This window comes from Diaporthe citri (assembly GCF_014595645.1).
Source record: "Diaporthe citri strain NFHF-8-4 chromosome Unknown scaffold_5, whole genome shotgun sequence".
NCBI lineage: Eukaryota > Fungi > Ascomycota > Sordariomycetes > Diaporthales > Diaporthaceae > Diaporthe > Diaporthe citri.
The window spans coordinates 1575024-1596740 of NW_025064850.1; the positions used below are offsets into that span (position 1 = coordinate 1575024).

General features: G+C 55.7%; 8 protein-coding genes across 8 annotated transcripts; 4 read left to right on the forward strand and 4 right to left on the reverse strand.

Annotated features, from left to right (window-relative positions):
- Positions 1–905: 905 nt before the first annotated feature.
- INS49_011115 (uncharacterized protein) lies at positions 906–2621 on the forward strand (the record flags this gene model as incomplete). The annotated part of the gene is made up of 6 exons (XM_043171834.1): positions 906–952; positions 1009–1063; positions 1131–1214; positions 1293–1713; positions 1802–2403; positions 2469–2621. 6 exons carry the CDS (start codon positions 906–908, stop codon positions 2619–2621), a joined length of 1362 nt encoding a protein of 453 aa, XP_043023579.1.
- A 617-nt stretch (positions 2622–3238) lies between these two features.
- Positions 3239–4125, forward strand: INS49_011116 (uncharacterized protein; the record flags this gene model as incomplete). The annotated part of the gene is made up of 3 exons (XM_043171835.1): positions 3239–3710; positions 3770–3862; positions 3938–4125. 3 exons carry the CDS (start codon positions 3239–3241, stop codon positions 4123–4125), a joined length of 753 nt encoding a protein of 250 aa, XP_043023580.1.
- A 769-nt stretch (positions 4126–4894) lies between these two features.
- On the reverse strand, positions 4895–6099 carry INS49_011117 (uncharacterized protein; the record flags this gene model as incomplete). The annotated part of the gene is made up of 4 exons (XM_043171836.1): positions 4895–5256; positions 5374–5623; positions 5737–5916; positions 5983–6099. The coding sequence occupies 4 exons, from the start codon at positions 6097–6099 to the stop codon at positions 4895–4897; spliced, it is 909 nt and encodes a 302-aa protein (XP_043023581.1).
- A 1516-nt stretch (positions 6100–7615) lies between these two features.
- INS49_011118 (uncharacterized protein) lies at positions 7616–8485 on the reverse strand (the record flags this gene model as incomplete). The annotated part of the gene is made up of 1 exon (XM_043171837.1): positions 7616–8485. One exon carries the CDS (start codon positions 8483–8485, stop codon positions 7616–7618), a length of 870 nt encoding a protein of 289 aa, XP_043023582.1.
- A 1068-nt stretch (positions 8486–9553) lies between these two features.
- INS49_011119 (uncharacterized protein) lies at positions 9554–10515 on the reverse strand (the record flags this gene model as incomplete). Its single annotated transcript, XM_043171838.1, has 2 exons — positions 9554–10364; positions 10427–10515. 2 exons carry the CDS (start codon positions 10513–10515, stop codon positions 9554–9556), a joined length of 900 nt encoding a protein of 299 aa, XP_043023583.1.
- Positions 10516–11735: 1220 nt separating this feature from the next.
- Positions 11736–12614, forward strand: INS49_011120 (uncharacterized protein; the record flags this gene model as incomplete). Its single annotated transcript, XM_043171839.1, has 1 exon — positions 11736–12614. One exon carries the CDS (start codon positions 11736–11738, stop codon positions 12612–12614), a length of 879 nt encoding a protein of 292 aa, XP_043023584.1.
- Positions 12615–15018: 2404 nt separating this feature from the next.
- INS49_011121 (uncharacterized protein) lies at positions 15019–16250 on the forward strand (the record flags this gene model as incomplete). The annotated part of the gene is made up of 5 exons (XM_043171840.1): positions 15019–15086; positions 15266–15293; positions 15548–15745; positions 15837–15971; positions 16095–16250. 5 exons carry the CDS (start codon positions 15019–15021, stop codon positions 16248–16250), a joined length of 585 nt encoding a protein of 194 aa, XP_043023585.1.
- A 2795-nt stretch (positions 16251–19045) lies between these two features.
- INS49_011122 (uncharacterized protein) lies at positions 19046–21057 on the reverse strand (the record flags this gene model as incomplete). The annotated part of the gene is made up of 3 exons (XM_043171841.1): positions 19046–19074; positions 19195–19762; positions 19807–21057. The coding sequence occupies 3 exons, from the start codon at positions 21055–21057 to the stop codon at positions 19046–19048; spliced, it is 1848 nt and encodes a 615-aa protein (XP_043023586.1).
- Positions 21058–21717: the final 660 nt, after the last annotated feature.

Genomic DNA, 21717 nt, shown 5'->3' on the forward strand with positions numbered 1-21717 from the left:
AAATCCACATAATTTGGTACACATTTCAAGCCCTCGTGCCGTGAAGCCCAAGTGACGTCTTATATATAATACTGTTTTTTAAATTTAAAATTTAAATATTTTATATATAATATAAAGTATTTAAATATATTTTAATTAATATAAATTATATAAATAATAATAATAATAAATCTTTAATAAAAATATAAAATTTTAATTATATTAAATATAATTTTATAAAATAAAAATTTAAAAATATTTTATATTAAAAGTACTTAATTTTATATATTATTTTTATTATTATATGTAATTTTATTATAAAGATATAATAAAATATAAGTGGATTTAAAATTTAAGCTTTTCAGCGCGGAGGGGAGAGCGCGAGTCAAAACGACAGGGGGGGCTGCGTTTCGTTTTCCACACACAATGGTCTGTGCCACCTGCAGGAACTGCCATCTCCAGCACACCACTCGTCTCACGTTACTCACACAGCACGCGGCAAAAGGAAGCAAACAGCGGCCATCGGCCGTCGGCCGGCTCGAGAGTCCCTCTGGCACGCGGCTTGGGGAACGGCAGAGCATCGGCGCCAACCCTTTTGGCCAGCACTCGACGTTGGCGGTCGAAATGACGTGCTCGGCTCCCCCACTTCCCAAGCGCGCAATTCGAGGCCCAAAATGAAACTGAGGTGCGAGTTCACGCTTGAGGCCGATGGGCTTGACGGTCACGCAGGCAATGGGACAGGAGCTGGAGAGCTGGGGAGCTGGAGCTTAAAGTACATAGATAGTCTGGGCCGCGCTGGTGATCACTTGACTTTCCGTTGACTCTCACTCACTGCCCGCGCTGCTGTAACCAAGTCGACCTTCTGCCCCAAACCTTCAACGGTGTAAACAGGTACATACCGTAATTGGCTTACATCTTGGCCCACGATGTCGGAACTCAGCAAAAACTTCGAGACCCTCCAACTCCACGGCGGGTGAGTCAGTTTCCTGCCTCATGAGAGCTGTTCCAGCAAGCTGATCGCCATGACAGACAAGAACCAGACCCTGCCACAAATGCAAGAGCTGTACCAATCTATGCAACAACTGTATGACTTGAAATAATTATTGTGTGTGCGTGTGTGCGCAGGACGAGATACTGAGTGGTTCTCATAGAGCTATGTCTTCAACGACTCAGCCCATGGCGCCAGGCTGTTCGGCCTCAAGGAGTTTGGCAACATATACAGCCGTATCATGAACGTAAGTCGCACTGAAGCGGCTACGCTTGCGCTGCCCACGGACCTGTGAAGAGCAATTCATTGAGCACCCCGCATCCAGCCTACTGTCGACGTCTTTGAGAAGCGCATCGCCGCCCTCGAGGGAGGTGTAGCAGCCGTCGCCGCCTCGTCGGGCCAGGCGGCGCAGTTCATGACCATCGCCGCCCTGGCCCAGTCGGGAGACAACATCGTGTCGACGTCCAACCTGTACGGCGGCACCTACAACCAGTTCAAGGTCGCATTCCCGCGCCTTGGCATAAGCACCAAGTTTATCGACGGCGACAACCCCGAGGAGCTGGCGGCTGCCATCGACGACAAGACCAAGGCCGTGTACGTCGAGAGTATCGGCAACCCGCGGTACAACATCCCGGACCTGGAGAAGATCGCGGAGCTGGCGCATGCCAAGGGCGTTCCGGTCGTGGTGGACAACACTTTTGGTGCGGGCGGCTACTTCATCCGGCCCATTGACCACGGAGCGGATAGTACGTTGTTTCCTGGGCCCAGGTAGCCCCAGAAAAGGGAGTTCTCACAGTTCCAGCTGAGCGCCATTGCTAACAAGCGAGTCCGTAGTCGTCGTCCACTCGGCGACTAAGTGGATTGGTGGCCACGGCACCACTATCGGCGGTATAATCGTCGACTCGGGCAAGTTCGACTGGGGCAAGCACGGCAAGCGGTTCCCACAGATGGTTGAGCCATCGGACGGATACCACGGGCTGAAGTTCTGGGAGACCTTCGGTGCCATCACCTTTATCATCCGGGTGCGGGTCGAGGTCCTGCGCGACCTCGGCGCCTGCCTGAACCCCTTCGCCGCGCAGCAGCTGCTGCTGGGCATCGAGACGCTCTCTCTCCGCGCGGAGCGCCACGCCCAGAACGCGCTGGCGCTGGCGAGGTACCTCGAGAAGAGCCCCTACGTCAGCTGGGTGTCGTACCCGGGCCTCGAGAACCACCCGAGCCACGAGCTGGCCAAGAAGTACCTCAAGAGGGGTGCGGGCGGCGTCCTCAGCTTCGGCGTCAAGGGCGGCGGCAAGGCCGGCAGCCAGATCGTGGACGGGTTCAAGCTCATCTCGAACCTGGCCAACGTGGGCGACTCCAAGACGCTCGCGATCCACCCGTGGACCACGACACATGAGCAGCTCTCGGACGAGGAGAAGATTACCTCGGGCACAACTGAGGTGCGTTTTTTCGGTGGTTGTCCAAGACCGTGGGGAGTAGATTCGCTGACATTCACCTCCTGCAGGATCTCATCCGCATCTCGGTGGGTACGGAACACATTGACGATATCATCGCCGATTTCGAGCAGTCGTTCGAGGCCGCGTCTGCCGCCACTACCGAGGGCAAGGAAGGTAAGCCCCAGGACAAGGAGCAGGAGGCCGCACCGACAGTTGTCTGATTGAAGAGAAAGTTCCGTCGTAGCTTTTCCTTTTTAGCCAGCAGCAAGTCATGCTATCCTAATTCGATACTGGATTAAATCAACACGTGTCTTCGGTCTGAGCACATCGTAGCAGCGCGGATGTAGACGGAAACCTTCTGCATCGTGCGGGACTCGGAGACTGAAGAGGGTTTGGAGCCATGCACCATACTACCTAGGTACCCTGCCCTGGTTTTAACACGTTCTAGCTCAGCAACTCGCTGAGATATTGAAAGACTGTCGATATTATCTCGTTTTGGTGGCTGCGCCAACTCATTCATCAAGCCGCTTCCTGTGTCTGTAAATGAAGAATGGCAGGTGCTGCAGTTAGACTACAACTGCATGCCACAGCAGCTGTACTTGCCAGATTTGGGGCACCTGGAGGCTCGGTCCCAGTAAGCTTAAATGCAGCGCCCAACCAGGGTGCTTGATGCGACCCACCCTGCAGCATCCAAGCTCCTAGCTCGGCAACGTCCTCTCAAACGGTGGAATGTCCACAGCTGAGCCGCCAAACCAACCTGCATGTCAAGACAGATCACGCCCGACGACCTGCCCAGAAGACGACAACGCCGAACAGAGGCGCCCACACCACCGTCAAGATGCGCAGCGATATGTTCACCCCGCTGGCCCTCTCCTTCCTATCCGTAGCGGCGGCGGCCGCCACGACGACCATCAACCTCGTCATCCCCGCGACGCACATGCTCCCCAACCCGCGATTCCTCCCGCCCCAGACGCACGCGACGCTCTCCTCCTTCCACTCCGGCGCCTCCGCCTACCTGTCCCCCGCCAACACCTTCGCCTTCCACAACGTCTCCGAGGGCAGCTACCTGCTCGACGTGCACAGCCCCACCCACGCCTTCGCGCCGCTGCGGGTCGACGTCCTCCCCGTGGTGGCCGGCGCCGGCCAGACCGAGAAGGAGGAGAGGACGGCCAGGCTTAAGGTCGCCGCCTGGGAGACGTACCGGGGCAACGACTGGAACAACAAGGGCGAGGCTGCCGCCGTCACGAACGGGGGCGCCCTGGAGGTCAAGGTGCTGGGGCCTAAGAACTTTTTCATGGAGAGGAGCTCATGTAAGTGGCCACGAGGGTTGGGTCCTCGCAGTTCGATTATGCTGACGCAAGTCTACCAGTCAATGTCCTGAGCATTCTCAAGAACCCCATGATCCTGCTGGGTCTCGTCAGCATGGGTATCTTCTTTGGCATGCCATACCTGGTTGACAACAGTGAGTCTCTCTGCCTGGCTTCTCCCGGATATATCGAGCATGTCATGTTTGCAGCGCTAACGCAACGACCAACAGTGGACCCGGAAATGAAGAAGGAGTGGGAAGAGAGCCAGAAAAGCAACCCCATGAACAGCCTCATGGGCGGCCAGCAAGGGGCACAGAACCCAATGGGCAACTTTGACATGGCCGCCTTCCTGGCTGGATCCTCAAAGGACAACAACGGCGGTGGAGGGTCGCGGAACCAGAAAGGTGCCAAGAAATAATGCCGTCTACACATCCAGGGCCCTCCTATTTTGTATATCCGGTGCTCACATGAGTAGATGACGAGACGGAGCGTGTTAGTTTGGCTGATACATCCAGACCAGGAGATCATTAGGCATTGCAGGCTTGTGCCTGACGAAGAAAGGCGCAATATGGCCCGGGCTTTTGTTTTCTGCGCATGTAGACTTTGGCCAGCAGGTCAAGTAAAACAATGTGAATTCCTTGACAATCCGCAGTTGCGTACTACAGTTCCTCGAGCGACTTACTCGACTCTACGGAAATGGCTTGATGAATTTGGCCATTAACTAAGAAAAGGCGCACAGCTTTCAATCCGGTCGATTACCCACACTCACTCAATTTCGCTCGCTCCGAGATCGATGTCAAAATGGGCAAAGGACGGTTTTCAGTTTTATTCATCGCATGGGGGCAGCTTTCCCGGGCTTGCTCGGGAGGAATCAGGAAATCCGCAACATCACCACGCTTTCATCACTCTGCTTTAATTTCAGCAGAGCCATGATTGTGTCCAAGCTGGTGTGACCAATCATTTCATTGTCTTTTCCCAGCGACAGGCAATGACCTCAGCGGGTCAGAATTGCGGAAGGCGGGCAGGTTTTCCCATATTCTCACGCCCAAAGTTTCCCCCAGTATCTGCCGTGCCCATCTACGGCAGGGTCTGACCTTAAAGGGGTGGGCCAGTACCCAAAGGTGCACGGGGTGCCGAACGGAAGGCCCAGAATCGGAACACACTCCCAAGTCCCTCTGAGACCCTGCTCACTTATCCCACGAGCTATACTTCTCGCCGCGCGAGAACCTCTTCCTCCTCCCGCGGCGGCCGACGCAGCAGTCGACGGACCACCACATCAGGCAGACCAGCATGGCGGCCGTGGCGCCCCACGTCAGGCCCAGGAACCTCCTCCCGGGGGAAGCCGTGACACCGACCTGCTCGGCGTACCTGTCGACGGCGCGGGCGCCGATCACCGCGATCGCCGTCGCGAGGGCGCTCGAGATGGCAACCACCAGGAACGCCAGCAGGGCGATGACGATATTGCCGCAGGCGGACATGCGGCCCGAGAAGGCGAACGAGACGATGGAGGCGAGCGTCGCGAGGCCGATCAGCCCGATCGAGACGCAGTCTGCGGTTGTTCTGTTAGCACTGGCAGAGAGACTGGCGTGGTGGATGGCATCCTAGGGGGTTTCCATGGGTGGCGGAGGGATGAACAACGGGTGGGCAGGAGTAGGTTTTCACGCACAGATGATGAAGGCCACGCGCTGCACGATGTGAATAGCGTCAATGCCGCGGTCGATCTCATCCGGCCAATTTAGGTCCGAGACGTTTAGCCAGCCGTTTCCGGAGGCGTTCAGGTCGCGCTGTAGGGCCTCGCGGGGGTCGAACTGGAAGTTGCCGCTGCGAGGGCTGCAGTACGTGAAGTTGCGTGTGATCTCGTTGCGGGAGACGGTCTCGTTCGGGATCGCTGTTGGCTCGTAGTAGCCCTGGCAGTACTGTGACGGTTGGTGTCAATTTTCCCGTCTTTCCTTATGCCGTGTGAGACCCAAGACTCGCTGGAGTCCCCGGGGAAGATGAGAGGTCATCCTGTTTCCAGCTTGGTGCTTACAGTCATGAGATTGGCCGTGTAGAAGTCGTGGATGCCAAGCCGCTGGAGGACGGTATTCAGCAGGTCCTCGGCGTCGTCTTGCAGAAAAGACGGAATTGCATCCAGAATGGCGGCCAGTTCGGGATGGCTGTCCACATAGCTACTATTGAGGATGCCTTGGCCGACTTGTGATGTGTTCACCTGAGGGTCTCAATTAGATCAAGCACGGATATCTCGGGACATTGTTAGGATCCATTGCCATCTTACCGTGATGAGTGAAAACTCCGGCAGGAACGACGTCGTGGAGCCTGCGAATAGACACAGTAGTGTCATTGCGAGGGCTCCGAGGCCCAGCAATGTTGGTCCAAGGGCAGAGAACCTCATCGTGTTGTGGTTCCTGATGGGCTAAGAGGCTCGAAGCGATTTCGACTGTACCTTGAGCAGGTTGTTTGCTCTTGGTCGGTACAGCGTTTTCTGCAATAAAAAGCTGCGACCCCCACGATGAGGTCGTCGACTCTATATACTGAGCTGAGCTGGTGGGTCCATCATACATTTAGTGTTGGAGTTGTACCCAGGGCACACGTCATGTCCTGAGCTACAGAGCTTCTAGGGGCCTCCAAGAACATAGCGTTGTGACTTTTGAGTATCAAAGCGGCGCCGCTAGTAGAGCTTAGCACTGCCCATTGGAGATGCGTAGTCGTACTCGGGAATCATCGTCAACGTCCCATTCCGCTGCAACCTATAGCAGCTCTTCCATTGTATTATTCACTGCCGCGATACTGCTCCTGTGTCTTGCATACCCTTTCAACCCACCGCGGATTGCTGTTTGACTTGCTGTCCTCTTGGGCAACCTTTCTCCCCCGTATACATTCAGAGTCTGTCTCGATGTATCATCACGAGCAAGACATCTGCAGCAGTATTAAGTGAACTCTAGCCCTAAGCCGCCGTCGGCTTGGCACATATAGTATGCCAAACTGGACAGGCTCGAAGGCTGCGGGATGACTGAAAGATGCGAAGCACCTGCGCCAAGCTGACCTTAAACCTGCAGTTGCTACGTACATCACAGCTGCCCAGAGGTGGCAGTACTTAGTAATTAGGCCAATGCTCGATAGCACACTCTTCCACCTTATCTTCGAGAGGCAAGCTGGTCCGGTCCAAAATGGATCGTAGACGAGCTGGAGAGTTACAACATCCCAGTCCCAACAACAAAAGGGCGCTATGCCAAAAGACCACTCAACAAGACCATCAAATGGTTTAACATCGGAGCCATGATCGTTAGATGTGGAATTCAAACACCTGACAACATGAACGTGAATGATCCGAGAGACGGGGACGTACTGCTTCAACGACAAAAAAGAGCATGTATTAAAAAGAAATTCAACATGCGTGTCGTGAGGCATGAACCACACAGTTTAATAGGTTTTGATCCCCCATTGACTATCCTGTCCCCATCCTTGTGAACTTGAGGAAATCTACGCAGGTATGTTGCCATGAGAATCAGCTAAATCGCAACAGAGTAACTGAGACTGTTGAAAGTGTGGAATGGATTGCCTCAACATGACAAGTCTGGCAGACAACTTTGATTGCAAGTAGAGCTTTCAATCCTATGTTGTATTTTACAAGAAAACACGTATATCGCTTGTCGAGATAGATGGTCGGACGGGAGATAAAACTTGAGAGGCGACTGCACCGGCCGCGACGACTGAGGCAGACCGTGGATGAAGTACGCAAGCTTAGAGAAAATACCGAAGGGTTCAACAGAACCGCAGCTGCATTAAAAATGCAAAATATGACATTTCCATCCGGGCGTGTGAACTCACCGGAACTGTGACAACCACATTGTCACTTATTGAGCATATCGGGAGGCAACCCATTCAGTACATGGGTAATCATGTTATACCTAGCCACATTGGTAGACGGGCGTTTCCGTATGCCAATACGCATACAAGTTCTTGTTTCCCTTCCGATCAACTTTCCCCTGTCTCCGCCTCTCCTCCTTCTGCACCTTCACCGTGTGCCTGAATTGGGCCGCCAATATTGCGCGCTGCTGAGACGCCGGCAGGTGCACCAGACTGTTTCGGTCGCTGACGCTCATGCTCGCCATCTGATATGTCACTGTCCCTTTCTCCCGTTTCTCCCTCTTCGGCAACAGCCGCGTATCGTGTGCGACCGAGTCGGGATCCTCTTTGCTAGAGCCCTGCTCCTGTTTCTCGTCCTCGTCGTCGCCGGCTTGAACCAGAGTGTGCTCTAGTCGTGAGGCATACGTGCGGGCTCGACGGCGCAGCTGGGTGAATGTCGGCCCTGCTTGTGCTGATGACTGCCTCGATATGATTTTACCTGATGGTAAACGCATCGAGTCCTGACCAGCTGGTAGTGGCTTTTGACTCGAGCTTGCTGCCGTTTCCTCCTGATCACTCTTATAGCCGTCGCCTTCAGTTTCACTCTCTGAGGCGTCTTCCGTCTCAGAGAAGTCGTAGAATTCAGCAAACTCCGAGTCTTCTCCTGATGTGTCAAAATTGCAATGGCCTTTGCCGGTCATATGCTGCTGTACGGCTTGTACTGTAGCCCTCTTTGTTCCGCATTTTATGCATTCTCGATATCCGAAGATAATAAGATGTAGATATCTGAACAGAGTCTCGAGGTCGACTGCTAGTTGTTGCTGATGAGGAACAAACAGGCCGTGTGATTCTCGCACGTGTACCACACTGTCATTGAAGCTTGGTGAGAGCTTTCCACAGAAGAGGCATTGCTCAGGGGTGAATGGTGGCATGGTGGATTCAGGAGAGTTGCTTGACTCCTGAGGGGATGTGGTTGTAGAGTTGGTTTGCGGACTCAGTGGCAGACTCATTGGCAGGGCTGCTAGTTGTGCAGTTGTGGTTGAAGTTGTTGCTGTGGTTGTCTCTAGCATGCCGATGATGAAGTTGAAGTGGTCGTAATTCAAGACTCAAACACACTCAAGTCTTGGGAAGTGCTCAGTTGTTGATGGATTTATCGCAGAATGGATACTAGGGAACAGATTAAACTAATTCTCAACCCGTATTATATAGTTGGACCCTGTTGTATCTAGACTACCGGCTGAGAGATGTAAGTGAGTGGCACCCTTGAGACCACGGCTGGGGGGACTTGGGGTCCGTGACTCAGGACCACTCAAAGGAGTCTCTCAGGCCCGTCAGGGCGGAAGCGCAGCACTACTGGACCGGAGCCCCACTAAAACATGCAGCTTCAACGAATGAGAAGCCCGTTGGCTTACTGACGAGGTATGATTCATAGTGAACAATGAAACCGTTTTCCCTCAAGCCACTTGCAGTGCAGTTACTTAGATGGCACAGCCCAGATCGAGAGCCGCCGTTTCCCACTTGACCCAAGATTTGGCACATGCATGATGCCCATGTCCAAGGGAATTGGCGAGACCGTTGCAGATTGACGACCAAATCCCCAGCCTCGGGATGGTATTGGGCTAAACTGTAGTAAGACCGGAGTCTTTCGCAATCTGAATTAATGCCGGCACAGGCAGTGGAGGGCGAAGGACATGTTTGGCAGAGTAGGGCTGGCTTAGCCATCTGCCTGGGTAAGAAGATGTCTACAATCATCTTCTCAACAGTTCATGTCCCTGTCTTCTGTCTTCTCTCAAGGTTTTATGTATGCAACAACCGAGACCTGGACATGCATATAAGTACGGCAGGTGCAATACACAACGGCAGAGTCTGGCCAACTGCACAGCACGACTTCATATTCCCAATATGTCCACCCTATTCAGCATAATGGAGAATGAAACAAAACAGAACCGGTCCGAAACGCCAACATCCAGACTTCGTGAGCTCATGACCAGGTGAGGTGATCAGAAGTCGCCACCTCCGTCGTCGCCGCCAAAATCATTTCCGTCCTGGAAACCATCCTGGTAGGCTTCTTGCTCCTGATGATCGTCGAATGCCTCGTTGATGAGAGCGCCACCGACCAAGCCCGCTCCTAGACCGAGCGCCGCTCCACCGGCCATTCCCATACCTCCACCGCCGGCCTTCTGGGGCCTCCCTCCGTAGCCACCGTAGCCGCCGCCGTATCCACCGCCATATCCTCCTTGCGGAGGGTAGCCACCGTACCCGCCCTGGGGAGGATAGCCTCCGTAGCCCTGCTGGGGGTAACCGCCGTACTGCTGCTGCTGGGGGTAGTACCCGCCCTGCTGGGGATAATGGCCGCCGCCGTGGCCTCCGAAGCCACCGCCACCGCCGCTACCGAGCTTGCTCTTTCCGGCGCCGAAGATCTTGCCCAGCAGGCCCTTGCTCTTGGTCTCGCCCTCGCGGGGTGGCAGTTGGCTGGGGTACGGGCTCGAGCTCTGGCCGGGACCCGGGCTGGAGTTCATGTAGCTCGAGGCAGCGCCGCCGCCGCCTCCGAAGCTTCCGCGCGCGCGGGCGTCCTCTTCTTCTTGTAGCTTACGCGCAAACTCGGCGTCCGAGTCGGTCGAGCTGGAGGCACCGCCGGGGCCGGTGGACTGTGGGGTGAAGGGGTTCGTCTTGGAGTCGGTGGGGGCGGGCCCGCTGCCGCCGGCGTAGGCGGGTGGAGGGCCCGGAGGGGCGTCATCGCCCATGGGAGGCCGGGCTGGCTCGGTGGGCTTCTCCCATTGGGACTTTTTGGTAAAGGTGTTCACGTAGAACCTGGGCCATATTAGTACTTTGTCTGGGATGACACATGCGTCCGTTGTTGCGAAATTGCTCACCATTCTGAGTATTGTGCGTTCCATCTGGCGACCCATCCCTCGGGAACCTTGGGAGGTGGGGGCCCTGAAGGAGCCTCGAAGTCTGCCATAATCGTTGGCCCAATTGTTGAGGTTTGGAAATCTGCGAGGGACTTGGTTCAGAATCGAGGTTCTAGGAGAAGATCAAGTCAAGGTAATGATGGCTTCTTGCTAGGGATTGTTGATGGTGCTAAAAGGTGGTGGCGATAATGATGGTGGTGGTGGTGGTGGTGATGACGATCAATTGGGCGAGATGTAAGTTGTGGTGGGGCGGAAGTGGGATGTCACAGCAGGTGTTCGAGAAGTCGATGCAGCTCGACGATCGCAAAGGCCATCGGTTATCCCTCAGGCCGCGGCGTGTTCGTAGCTTACCTGGGCTTTATAGCTCTTCGAGAGAGTGACCGGGTCGATGAGCTGGTGGGACCTAGAAGCAAACAGTTGCCTCCGGAAAGTCAGGCATACGACGATGGTGGCAGTCCGGCGGTAGGTGATGCGAAACAGTCCCCAGCACAGCCCCAAGCTTACTGCTGCAAACCACAGTGGCACGGGGTCTCAGAACCGAAATCCCGGTAGGCCTCCCTCCCGAGGACGAGGTCCTTGTCAGTCGGGCCCCGACTAGTCGCTCGCTCGCCACTGCTGTCTCCCAGTCTAGTCGGCCTACCTAGGAGTCCGCTTCTCATCCCACGAAGCCACCTGTAGCACGTGGCCTTCCTGGCCTTCCTGCACCACCTCGACCGTTGGCATTTGTAATGATCCTTGAGGGCCTCGAGATCCGCCGGCATCCTGGCATTGACCTTGGCAGCCATCCTCGAGCCGTCCTCGTGGTGCCCTGGAGACCCAGATTCCACGGCTCCATACGCCCAATCGCCACAAGCTTCAAGACTGATCTTTGGACGAAGCACCACCACGGCCTCAGAGCACCCAGATACCGAATGCGTATCGCAAGTCTATGCAGCTTGGAATGCTGCACGCTCAGAACAAGTCATGTGCCTCCTCGGAATGGACTTATTGATCCTCGAATCAGCCTTTTGTGGGGGGGCTGTAGGATGTTCAACGGCCATACGGCAGACCTAGTGGACTTCATTGTTCCCCCATTGACACGCCCGCAAGGCAGCAGCTTGTTGTTGAACAGGCTGCGCCCACTCAATTAGCTGTGCCACAAAGGACAGGCCAAGTGGCTTAACATGTTGACAAACACTTCCCGTAAGACAGGACTGATCCGGCATGGATATAAGAGCTTACGGGTTGGCTGCTAGAAGCCGCCTCAACCACATTTGAGCGCCACTTGAACATGGAGTCACTTCTAAAAAGACCGCGGCCCAGCGCCTGGGAGAAATTCTTCCGCTCGCCTCTCCTGTACCTCGCCAAGAAGCTATACAGCTTCCATAACGTCGTGCCACGTCGCCCCATATCGGATCCTGTCACCGTCGTCTGCGTCTCAGACACACACAACAGCCAGGCCGAACTCCCCGACGGCGACGTGCTCATCCACGCGGGCGACCTCACGAAGAATGGGACGCTCGAGGAGCTCCAGGCGGCGCTGGACTGGCTCAAGGCGCAGCCACACGCGCACAAGATCGTCGTCGCCGGCAACCACGACACCATCCTCGACCCGGCGCGAGACCCAGGAGACGAGAGGGTCCGGCTCGACTGGGGGGATATCACTTACCTGTGCAACGAGTCTGCGACCGTCCAGTGTTCCAACGGGCGCAAATTGCTCGTCTTCGGCAGCCCCCTCTCACCCCGGTATGGCAACTGGGCGTTCCAGTACCCCAGGCCGGAGGACGTGTGGGCGGGCGCGTTGCCAGACGGCGTGGATATTCTCGTCACCCACTGCCCGCCTCGGGCCCATCTCGACCTGTTGAGCCTGGGGTGTTCGCATCTCCTCCGGGAGATTTGGCGGGCGCGGCCGCGGCTGCATGTTTTCGGGCACGTGCATGAAGGCCGTGGGCAGGAATGGGTCGGGTTTGATGAAACGCAGGACGCCTTTGAGAGGTTGGTGATGAGTGGAGGCTTTGGGAGGATTGTGAGCTTTGGCAGACTGGTCTTTGAGGTTATTCGAGGAAGGTTCCACTCGGCAAAGGAGGCGTCATGCCTGTTTGTCAACGCCGCCATGGTACGCGGGCTCTGGGAAAAGGAAAGGATGAAACCCATTATGGTTGTGCTGTGATGGAGCAGTGCTGGGTGAGTGGTCCCCAGGCGATCCTTTGACTGTTGATACAGATCAAACAGAGTCTGCTAGAACAAAAGACCAAAGTTGGATTGTTCAGTTGCGTTTGAGTTTCATAGATGATAGGCATCTTTAATACTTAGGTAATCTTCACCCTTTTTTTAACCAGTGCTCCTTACACTGGTAGTAGAATCGGAGGAGTAGCAGTGTGTCCCGGAAGTCATCCTTGGGCAGTGATTTTGCAATTTTGGTTTGTTTCCTACAAGCTGTTTATCCCTAGCCGATCAGGCCGGTATCTGTGACACTTGATGTGTTACATGCACATGCGTGCTCACTCCTGCACGAGGCTCAAGAATAACAGCAGACAGCAGGGGTTAATGAAAACTGTAGCTGGCTGTGAGCCTGTGACGCAGTGATATGCAAGACGTTTGTGTGAGCCACATTTAATCTACCCCGTCAACCATTAAATGATCAACATTACTCGTTGGACACACAGTCTGCGTGTATACCATAACCGGTCACGTCAAATTGACGAGCTATGTCCGGATGTTAGCCAAGACTAGCAATACACGTGTCCCGGATTCCGGGGAACTTGGAAGTCCTACATGTCCGTGTGACGACATGTACCTGTGTAGGACTTTGGTTGCCAGAAGCAACAAAGGGAAGCCGAACCCTTGCGAACCACCATTTCATTGCTGTACCTGGCTGGAGCTGGCTGGAGCAGTGAGGCTCGGCAGCGGGCCACACAAAGCCAGCCCCGGGCTGAGGACTCCGCTGTTGTCAGTTGTCAGTTGTCAGCAACGGCAGAGAACGCGTTCATGGTAGCACATGGAGGGAGAGGTGAGAGAGAGTGTGTGTGTCGCATGTCTGTCCCACCGGCTCGCCACTGGACAAACCACGCATGTGAAGGTCCAGACCTGTATGCAGCCTGTGCTTATTACCCCGTCCTCAACGTTGCGCTGGGCAATACCCGTCCCGACTAGGTACCAAGGAAGTCCGTAGTTGGATGCAAGATTGCCAGGGCAGACCTTGGAAGAGGTAAAGAGGACGGTTGGACGGGCGGGCTGTTATCTCCTATCAGTACCAGATCCCCATTGCTTCGTGTACGACTGCAAACACGATTTCCGGCTACCCCCCTTCATAACAGCACCGAATCTGGCATTAGGGTTGAATTACTGCAGGATAGTCGTGGCGGACAATCCAGCAAGGCCGCCCATCTCCAGACAGTCCCCAGCAGTGCTTTTAAGGATCTGGCCAGAGAAGCAAACTCTTCTCTCAGCTTGCAGGTTGTGAATGACAACGCCAGCCCAGTAGACTAGGTAGGGCTGACACGATGATGGGTACAGGGTACGGGTCGCGGAACATTACCTGTATTCCTCCTAGCACGAGCGAGTCTGACCGCGGACTGCATGTACTGTGCACAGTTGTGGTCGGTCTGCCATTCTTTGTGCACTCCGTTGTTTGGCGGCCCTCCTCATACGCCTGCTGGCCCGCAACTCAACTCAACTCAACTCGTACTCTACTGCACATATCATCGGATCCAGTGAGTATGTGGCTGGCCACTGTGACCAGGGTGCTGAAAGAAGCAAGATAGTGAGGGAGATTTGGGGATTGTGAGTGGTACCTAGGTGGTGAAAGAAGATCCTAGAAGACGGACGGAGGGCCGGTTCTGTGAATGTGTGCGAATCAGGCTCAGGTTGAGAGCGTGTCGATGCCAGCTGAAACCAATGTAGCCCAGAGTTTAAGTTGATTGTCTGCCCAGGCATGTCATTTTGGGTCATTTGGGGCCAGCAACCGGGCTGCCTCAGCAATAAACTCGAGGCATAGCATACTAGGTAACTAGGTAGCAGTCAGCGCAGTGCAGAGGAGAGGAGAGCAGTGCAGAACAGCCAGCATGTGAGTACACCAGGGGCAGTCCAGCGGAGGACCAGGCAGAGAGGCAGCAGCAGGCCAGGCAAAGCAAAGGGCAAGCAAAGCAAGGCAAGACGAGGCCAAATTGGAAGGCAGTGCAGGCAGGCCCTAGGCGTATGCCCCCTCCCATCCCCTCGCCTCGCCTCCGCAGGCGGGCTCGCCAGTCCAGTCCAGGCCGGGTCAGGTCAGGTCAGGTCAGGTTAGGTAGGTAGGCAATGTAATCTCTTACTGCCAAAACCCCTTTATTCACAGCCTGTGAGTGCCCCACTCCGTCGCTGTCGCTTGGCCCCTGCCACCCCAACCCAAACCTTGGAACCTCCGACCTCTACTTCCACTGCCTCTTTCCTCCATCCATTGGGAAACAACCGTCACGCCCGTTCTTCCTCCTCCCGTCCATCTTTGACTTCCACCCATCGCCTCGCCTGCTTCTCACCAGCCTGCAATCCTCCACCACAACCGCCAGCCCTTCATCTCACAACCCACATCCTCCAAAATGGCAGAACTCCGCCGAAAGCTCGTCATTGTCGGCGATGGTGCTTGCGGAAAAACGTGTCTGTTGATGTGAGTAGCCACTCCTCCTCCAGCTGCCTCTGCTGCCTTCTCTGCTGCGACTGCGCCTGCTATCATCTGCCTATCTATCGCCTGCTTCATCTGCCACCGCCCATCGACCATCTGCTCATCAACAACCTGCCATGCCCGCCCCGTCTCTGTTGTCCTCGCCGTGCTGACCTCAATCCCAGTGTTTTCTCCAAGGGTACCTTCCCCGAGGTAAGAGATACGCCCGTTTTGCCGCGTCGATCCCGAATTCGTCATCTCCCCCATTCACCGTGCCCCCTGTCACGAGGCCGCCTATCTGGCAAAAGTCAACAACAACAACAGCAGCAGCAACAAACCACCACCAGGCCATCTAATCCCCGTGGCCGCTCTCGCCCACACCCACAAACACCGTCCTCCACCCTGCCGTCTATAACAAACACACAATGCCATCTCGCACTCACAAGCGCGTGTCTAATTCATCCTAGGTCTACGTCCCCACCGTTTTCGAGAACTACGTCGCCGATGTCGAGGTTGATGGCAAGCACGTCGAGTTGGCACTATGGGATACTGCTGGCCAGGAGGATTACGACCGTCTCCGACCGCTGTCATACCCTGACTCCCACGTTATCCTGATTTGCTTTGCTGTCGACTCCCCCGACTCTTTGGACAACGTTCAGGAGAAGGTAAGGCCCTTAACCCTCCCTCCCCTGAAGATGTCCCCCATCCAGGCGAGTCACCTCGTGAGTCACCTACTAATGTTGATGCCTCCTGCAGTGGATTTCTGAGGTCCTGCATTTCTGCCAAGGCCTTCCCATCATCCTCGTCGGTTGCAAGAAGGATCTGCGTTACGACAACAAGACCATTGAGGAGCTCCGCAAGACAAGCCAGAAGCCCGTCAGCCCCGAGGAGGTAAGTGTGGCCCCCCTGTGTCTGCCTTGAGACAAAACGCTCCTGTGGCACACCAGGCCCGGCACCTGCATGTGTGCCTGTTTGGGATCGACGCAGGTTGCTAACGGGCATGCTATCAAATAGGGTGAGGAGGTCCGCAAGAAGATCGGTGCCTACAAGTATCTCGAGTGCTCAGCCAAGACCAACGAGGGCGTCAGAGAGGTTTTCGAGCATGCCACACGTGCTGCACTCCTGCAGCGGAAAGGCGGCAGCAAGAAGCACAAGTGCCTCGTCCTGTAAGGGACCCCCACTTTGTGCCTTCTAAGGCTCCTTTCGACCAAGCTATTCCGGTGATGTAAACCATCATTGGCATTGCCACGACTAGCCTACGGTCCCTCAAATCTTGTCCTTGACTTGATTCGTGAGCCACCAAGGCATGATCTAGAGACGGTGATCAGGAACATGTCAAGATGGCATAAGAGTATCCAGGGGTGACGTCTCTCTTTTATTTTTCGGCTGGCGTTAATACCAATCGGCCGTGGTCGTCGTGCACGCCTCATATCACCGCATACCTATCTTCATCGGACCGGCGTGTCCTCTCTGGTCGGGGCAAATACACACGGCGGGGTTTAATCGCTCGTATACTTCGGAACAGGAAACAGCGGTGTCTTTTAGCCCGCATCTGACAACGGCGTGGTCTGGAAGGGGCAACGGGGATTTGCGAGTGGTGTCTTGTGCGTGCGAAAGGATCACAGAAATCAGAGACAAGGACACTGCGTGTTGTGTGTAAGGTGGGCACGAATTGACGTACCGGGGGATCCGCCACGGCCGAGCTCTCGTAAATATCTCTCCATCATGCGCTATTTCATTCCCCTTTCCCCCTCAACCAAACACTTCGATGTCTCTTTGGACTGGGAGGAATGCATGAGCCGGAAGGGGAAGGGACAGGAGAGACGAGCCTGCTTACGTACAGTGATCTCGGGTCACCCTGGGTTGTGTGGTCGTTTCCTTATATCTCTTTTCGACTCTTTTTTCCCTTTTGATAATTTAACGGGCTGCCTGCGTTGTCGTGTCGCCTCATTATTTTCCGATTTTCTGGGGAGATGGCTGCCCGGGGTCTTTTAGGTAGCCTGCTTTTCGCGATACAGATCCTCATTGCGATTAGTGGATGCATCTTGTGTACAATACTAGTTAACTTGTCTCCAAACCGCCCACCCGCGAGCCTTGCACTCCTAAGCATGCCATGCCATGTCATAATGGAGTGGTACTGCACGTCTGGGTGTCCAGGCGGCTGGGCCTGCTGCTCGTTGATAACGTTCTGATACGTCAAGCTCAAGTGCTACCCCGATGTCTACGTAACCGCACATATCATCAAAATGGTTACGTCTAGCTTGATGAGCCCAAGATCGCGAAGGCAAAGTAGTCAATGGTGCCGATCCCGAGCAACAAGTATGTAGAGGTTGGAAGCCTCGTTCATGCTGGTGATGAAGGGTTACCAGTATGTCGCCCACGAAAGAGTCGATTGGTTCTTGATGTGAGGACACCCAGTCAAGGGAGACTGACCCAAGGCCGGAACGTGGTTATGTCACGAGCACAGGACCCTGAGATTATTTGAGACATGGCGCGGACGTTGATAGAATAGGGACTAGACTGTCTTGATCACCATAGATACGTGTGTGTCCGACAACGACCCAGTTTCAGCAGCACTCGAGCTAACCTGACGCCACCAGAACCGCTCCAGCAGAAACAATCTCCGCCCAGTCTTTGACAGCAATGCTGCTACATGACATGTAGGTCGACTACTGAGGGCATGTCTGCGGGCGCGCTCGAATGGTCAGCACATCACGATCTAAGCCGGTCTGGGCGAGACAGGATATTGGGGGACGGACAGCGCCACAGCTTCCGCAGGTCTTGCTAGAGCCGTCGGACGAGGCTCCGCACTTGGGGCAGGCAGTTCCGTGCATGTTGGGTGAGGTGTTGGATTTCTCTTGTTGTGCTTGTATGCTGTGAAGAGGAGCTCCTTGTGCGCGTGTGTGCGTGCTGGGTTGTGGTTATCAGACGTTATCGTGAGGTCTTGGATATGTGGCTAACAAGGTGGGCTGCAAATAATCACCTTACCCAGGGAACCCGAAGCAGTGGCAAAAGGCGGGGTTTATATATATGATGGCATTAAGAGCCTGGAAGTGACTGGACTGATCTGATCTGATCTTGGGTCTTGGGATCCGTTATCTTGATTCAAGGCGACCAAACCCGTGATCCCCCCCCCCCCCCCCGCCCCGTCGCTTTAGAGCCATGCAGGCCAGCCTGCTGGTGTGGGTAGTAGGGTGTGGGAAATGGTAAGCCGGTCAAGCGTTTACATACATACCCGCCGCACCCGGGTAGAATAAGATACCCTGTACTTGCTAGTGGTGATGCTTTTCATGCACGCCTCGGGTTCCATTTCTTTACTACCTACCCTCCACGCCGACTATCTGCCTAGCAGGCAGGCACCTTGTGCGCGTTCGGTCTCGCGCCGAGGCGCGTGGGGCTACGTACGGTCCGGAAGTCAGGGTACATGCTCCCCCAGGGAGAGACAAAACGTTCTCTCCCCAGACAACGAACGCTCGGCAACCTGAGAGGTTGGAGAAGGGCTGGTAGGCACAAACAAGGTCACACCCGCGAGCACAAAGCGCACCTCTGCGCCCTGCTGACCCGCCAGGCACGCTCCCGAGCGGGCGTGGGCTGACTTCCATATCCCGCGCTTCATGGTCACTCTCGAGTAACTCACCTCCTCGTGGCTCGTAGCCCCTCCGGCCTAGATCACCCCACACCCGTGTAACCTGTCGGCGCTCATCACCTGCCGAACTGCAGCAGTTGTTTGTCCCGGCTCGGCGCCCGTAAGGCTGAGAGCAGCAGTCACTCAGCCGTACTGGAAGGCAGGTATTGGTCCGGTGCAATTCCATGTTCTATTGGAAGCAGCGGTTTCCCGCCGTCTGGCCCGGCCTGGTACCGTGGCCTGGTATGACCTACTTGTACTTATCCAATTTCATCTAATATCTATATGGCCATTTCCGCGGCGAGCGGGTGTGCCTTTCCTTTCTAGGCGGCGCTTTCTTCTACATGCATTGAGCCACGCCCCCTTCGCCTGGTTATTCGCAAGAGACGTCAGTTCAGCCTCGACTAAAACGAGTCAAGGAAACGGGAGCGACGGAGAAGGGCAGGGCGGACGAACCTCTGATTATTTTGCCCACCGCTTGGAGCGTACTTATGACCATGACACAGCAGCCGAAAATGGCGACGGCGACGGCGACGTACGTCTTCCACGACCTCGACGACAGCTTGATGTAACAGAGCGGCGGGAGTATGTAGGCCATGGCGGAGGCGCTCGTAGCGCCGACGAGCTCGAACACGGAGCCGAGGTCGCAGGTCATGACGCTCAGCACGGTGGCGCTGATGACGAGGCTTGTGCTGAAGATGAGGTGGAGGTGCATGTTAAAGGGCTCGCCGGGGAAGTAGTAGTTAAGCATGACCTCGCGGCAGACGAAGGCCTCGAGGGGCAGTGTGGTGAGCATGTTGAGGCCGAGGCATAGGCGTGCGATGTTGACCATGGTGTTGTCGGCGGGGAAGTTATTGAGGATGTTGCCCAGCGTCTTGTCGCCGAAGGTGACGAAGCCGGCGAGCGCCATCAGCAGGCACGCCAGCATCGACACGCCCGTGGAGAAGTGCGTGACGCGGCTGAAGCGGTCGATGGTCGGCGTCTTGAGGGAGCCATAGATGAGGAGGGAGTTGTGGTGGCATACAAAGGCTTCGTAGGCAGTCAGAATCACGACAGCCTGGCACAGAGGAGAGTGGTCATGGACATACCAAATGATATTACCCCTATCGCCGAGAGTATGCCTGAGTTCACCGTGAGCAGTGGCGTGCTGAAGGATCCACGATCCTCTGAGGGCACCAAAACGCCCTGGATTACGACAGTAACTAGAATGACCATCATGCTGATCAAGGCAAGCGTGCTAGCTTTGGCAAGCTTCTCGAGGGTCAGCATGCGTCTGGCAAAGATCCTGAGATGGATGGCGGGAGGGACATTTGACACAAGGAAGGATGTACTCACCTTCGCGATGTCCCTATATAACGTCAACGGGTAGCTGACCCCAAGTATGAATATCACAATCACAGCCCTCCTATCCGCCAGTATCCAGAGCACCGGCGTGTCCCTGAGGCCGGGCCAAACAGCCTGCAGCACGTGCGGTATGGTGTCGCCCACGATGACCCCGAACGCGACCATGCCGCCGAACGCGAACAGCCACTGGGCGAGGCTGATGGCGATCAGGCCGCTCCGGCCGAAGCAGTGCTCGACGGTGCCCTGGAAGCTGTTGGCGCCGCTGAGCTTGCTGTTGACGACGATGAGGCAGATGGTCCAGTCGACGACGAAGGTGAGCCCGACCAGCAGGACGACGCCCGACAGCAGGCCGGCCTGCTTGAACGCGTAGGGCTGCCCGATGATGCCCGCGCCGATGATGCTGTTGGCCATGTTCATGAAGGCCGACCGCAGGCCCGACTTGGGCCGCTGCCGCTCGCTTTCAGCCCAGCCCTCGGCGTCCTCGTGCTCGCCGCCCCAGGGCCCGTTGGCCAGCGCCACGCTGGGCGCCTCGATGCCCGTCAGCAGCGGCCGCCGGTGCTGCCCGTCCGCGTCGCCGTCGGGCCCGCCGCCGCCGATGTCGAAGTCGAGGTCGTCGAAGCTGTCGCGCTGCGAGGACGACGACGACCCGCGCCGCTGGCTGTCGAAGCTGTCCGCCGTGCCATTGGGCGTCCGGCCGTGGAGGATCGTGGGGTTCGGGTCGAAGCGGACGCGCTGTGGCGTGCGCGGCGTTCGCTGGCCCGGTGGTGTCGGCGTCCCTGGGGACTGGGGCGGCCTCATCGCGCCGTGCGCCGGCCTTGTTGCCCCATTTGCGTCGAAGGCCGCTGTCGGGTCATGTTGTTGTTGCTGCTGGTGTTGTTGCTTCCCGAGATCGTCATCGCCGTCTGAGGACCCTGCGTCGTCGTCGAACAGCAGGGCCTCGGCTTCTGGGTCGCGTGTGCTCGCTGCTTCGGCGCTGCCGGCGTGGTGTTGCGATCTGGCCTCGGCCATCGTTTGTTGGAGCTTATCGCGAGCTCATTGTTGTGCAGCGGGCGTCGAATCTCTGGGTTCTTCTCAGCCTGCTGACTGCGTCGACGAAGGTGCAGTTGGGTACGGTGTCTTGCCGGCTCGGGCAGGCTTATTGTGCTGAATGGGTCGTCTTTCCTTCAAGTCGTGTCAGCTCGTCAGGCGAAATGTGTATGTAAGTAGGACATGTATGCGTTCGGGGTTCAGGGGTCTGCTATTGAACTACGGATCCGGCCTGTGGCCTGTGGCCCGTGGCCCGCCCATGCCGGGTCGCAAAGCAGTAAAGATCTCCCACTGCAAGAGTCAGACACCATCAAGGTTACGAGAATAGGAGGGAGCAGAGGCTGTTATTGTGAATCGAAATATTACTGTGCGTATATTCGTAATATACACATTACAATGTGCTATGTATACATGTATGTATGAAGTGCCCGGCCCATTCGGGCTCATTTTTGGCGGACCCTCAAACCTTCCGGCCGAGGGTTCACGGGTATCTTGCTGCGGGATGGATATCATGATGCCTCCTTTTCTTTTATTTTGAAGCTCTCTGCTTCTCACTTGTACAGGCCGCTCTGGCCAGCACCTTCTCCCCTTGACTTGGCCGCAATTTTCTTGGTCTCGTTTGTTTCGAGGTTTCTTTTTGCA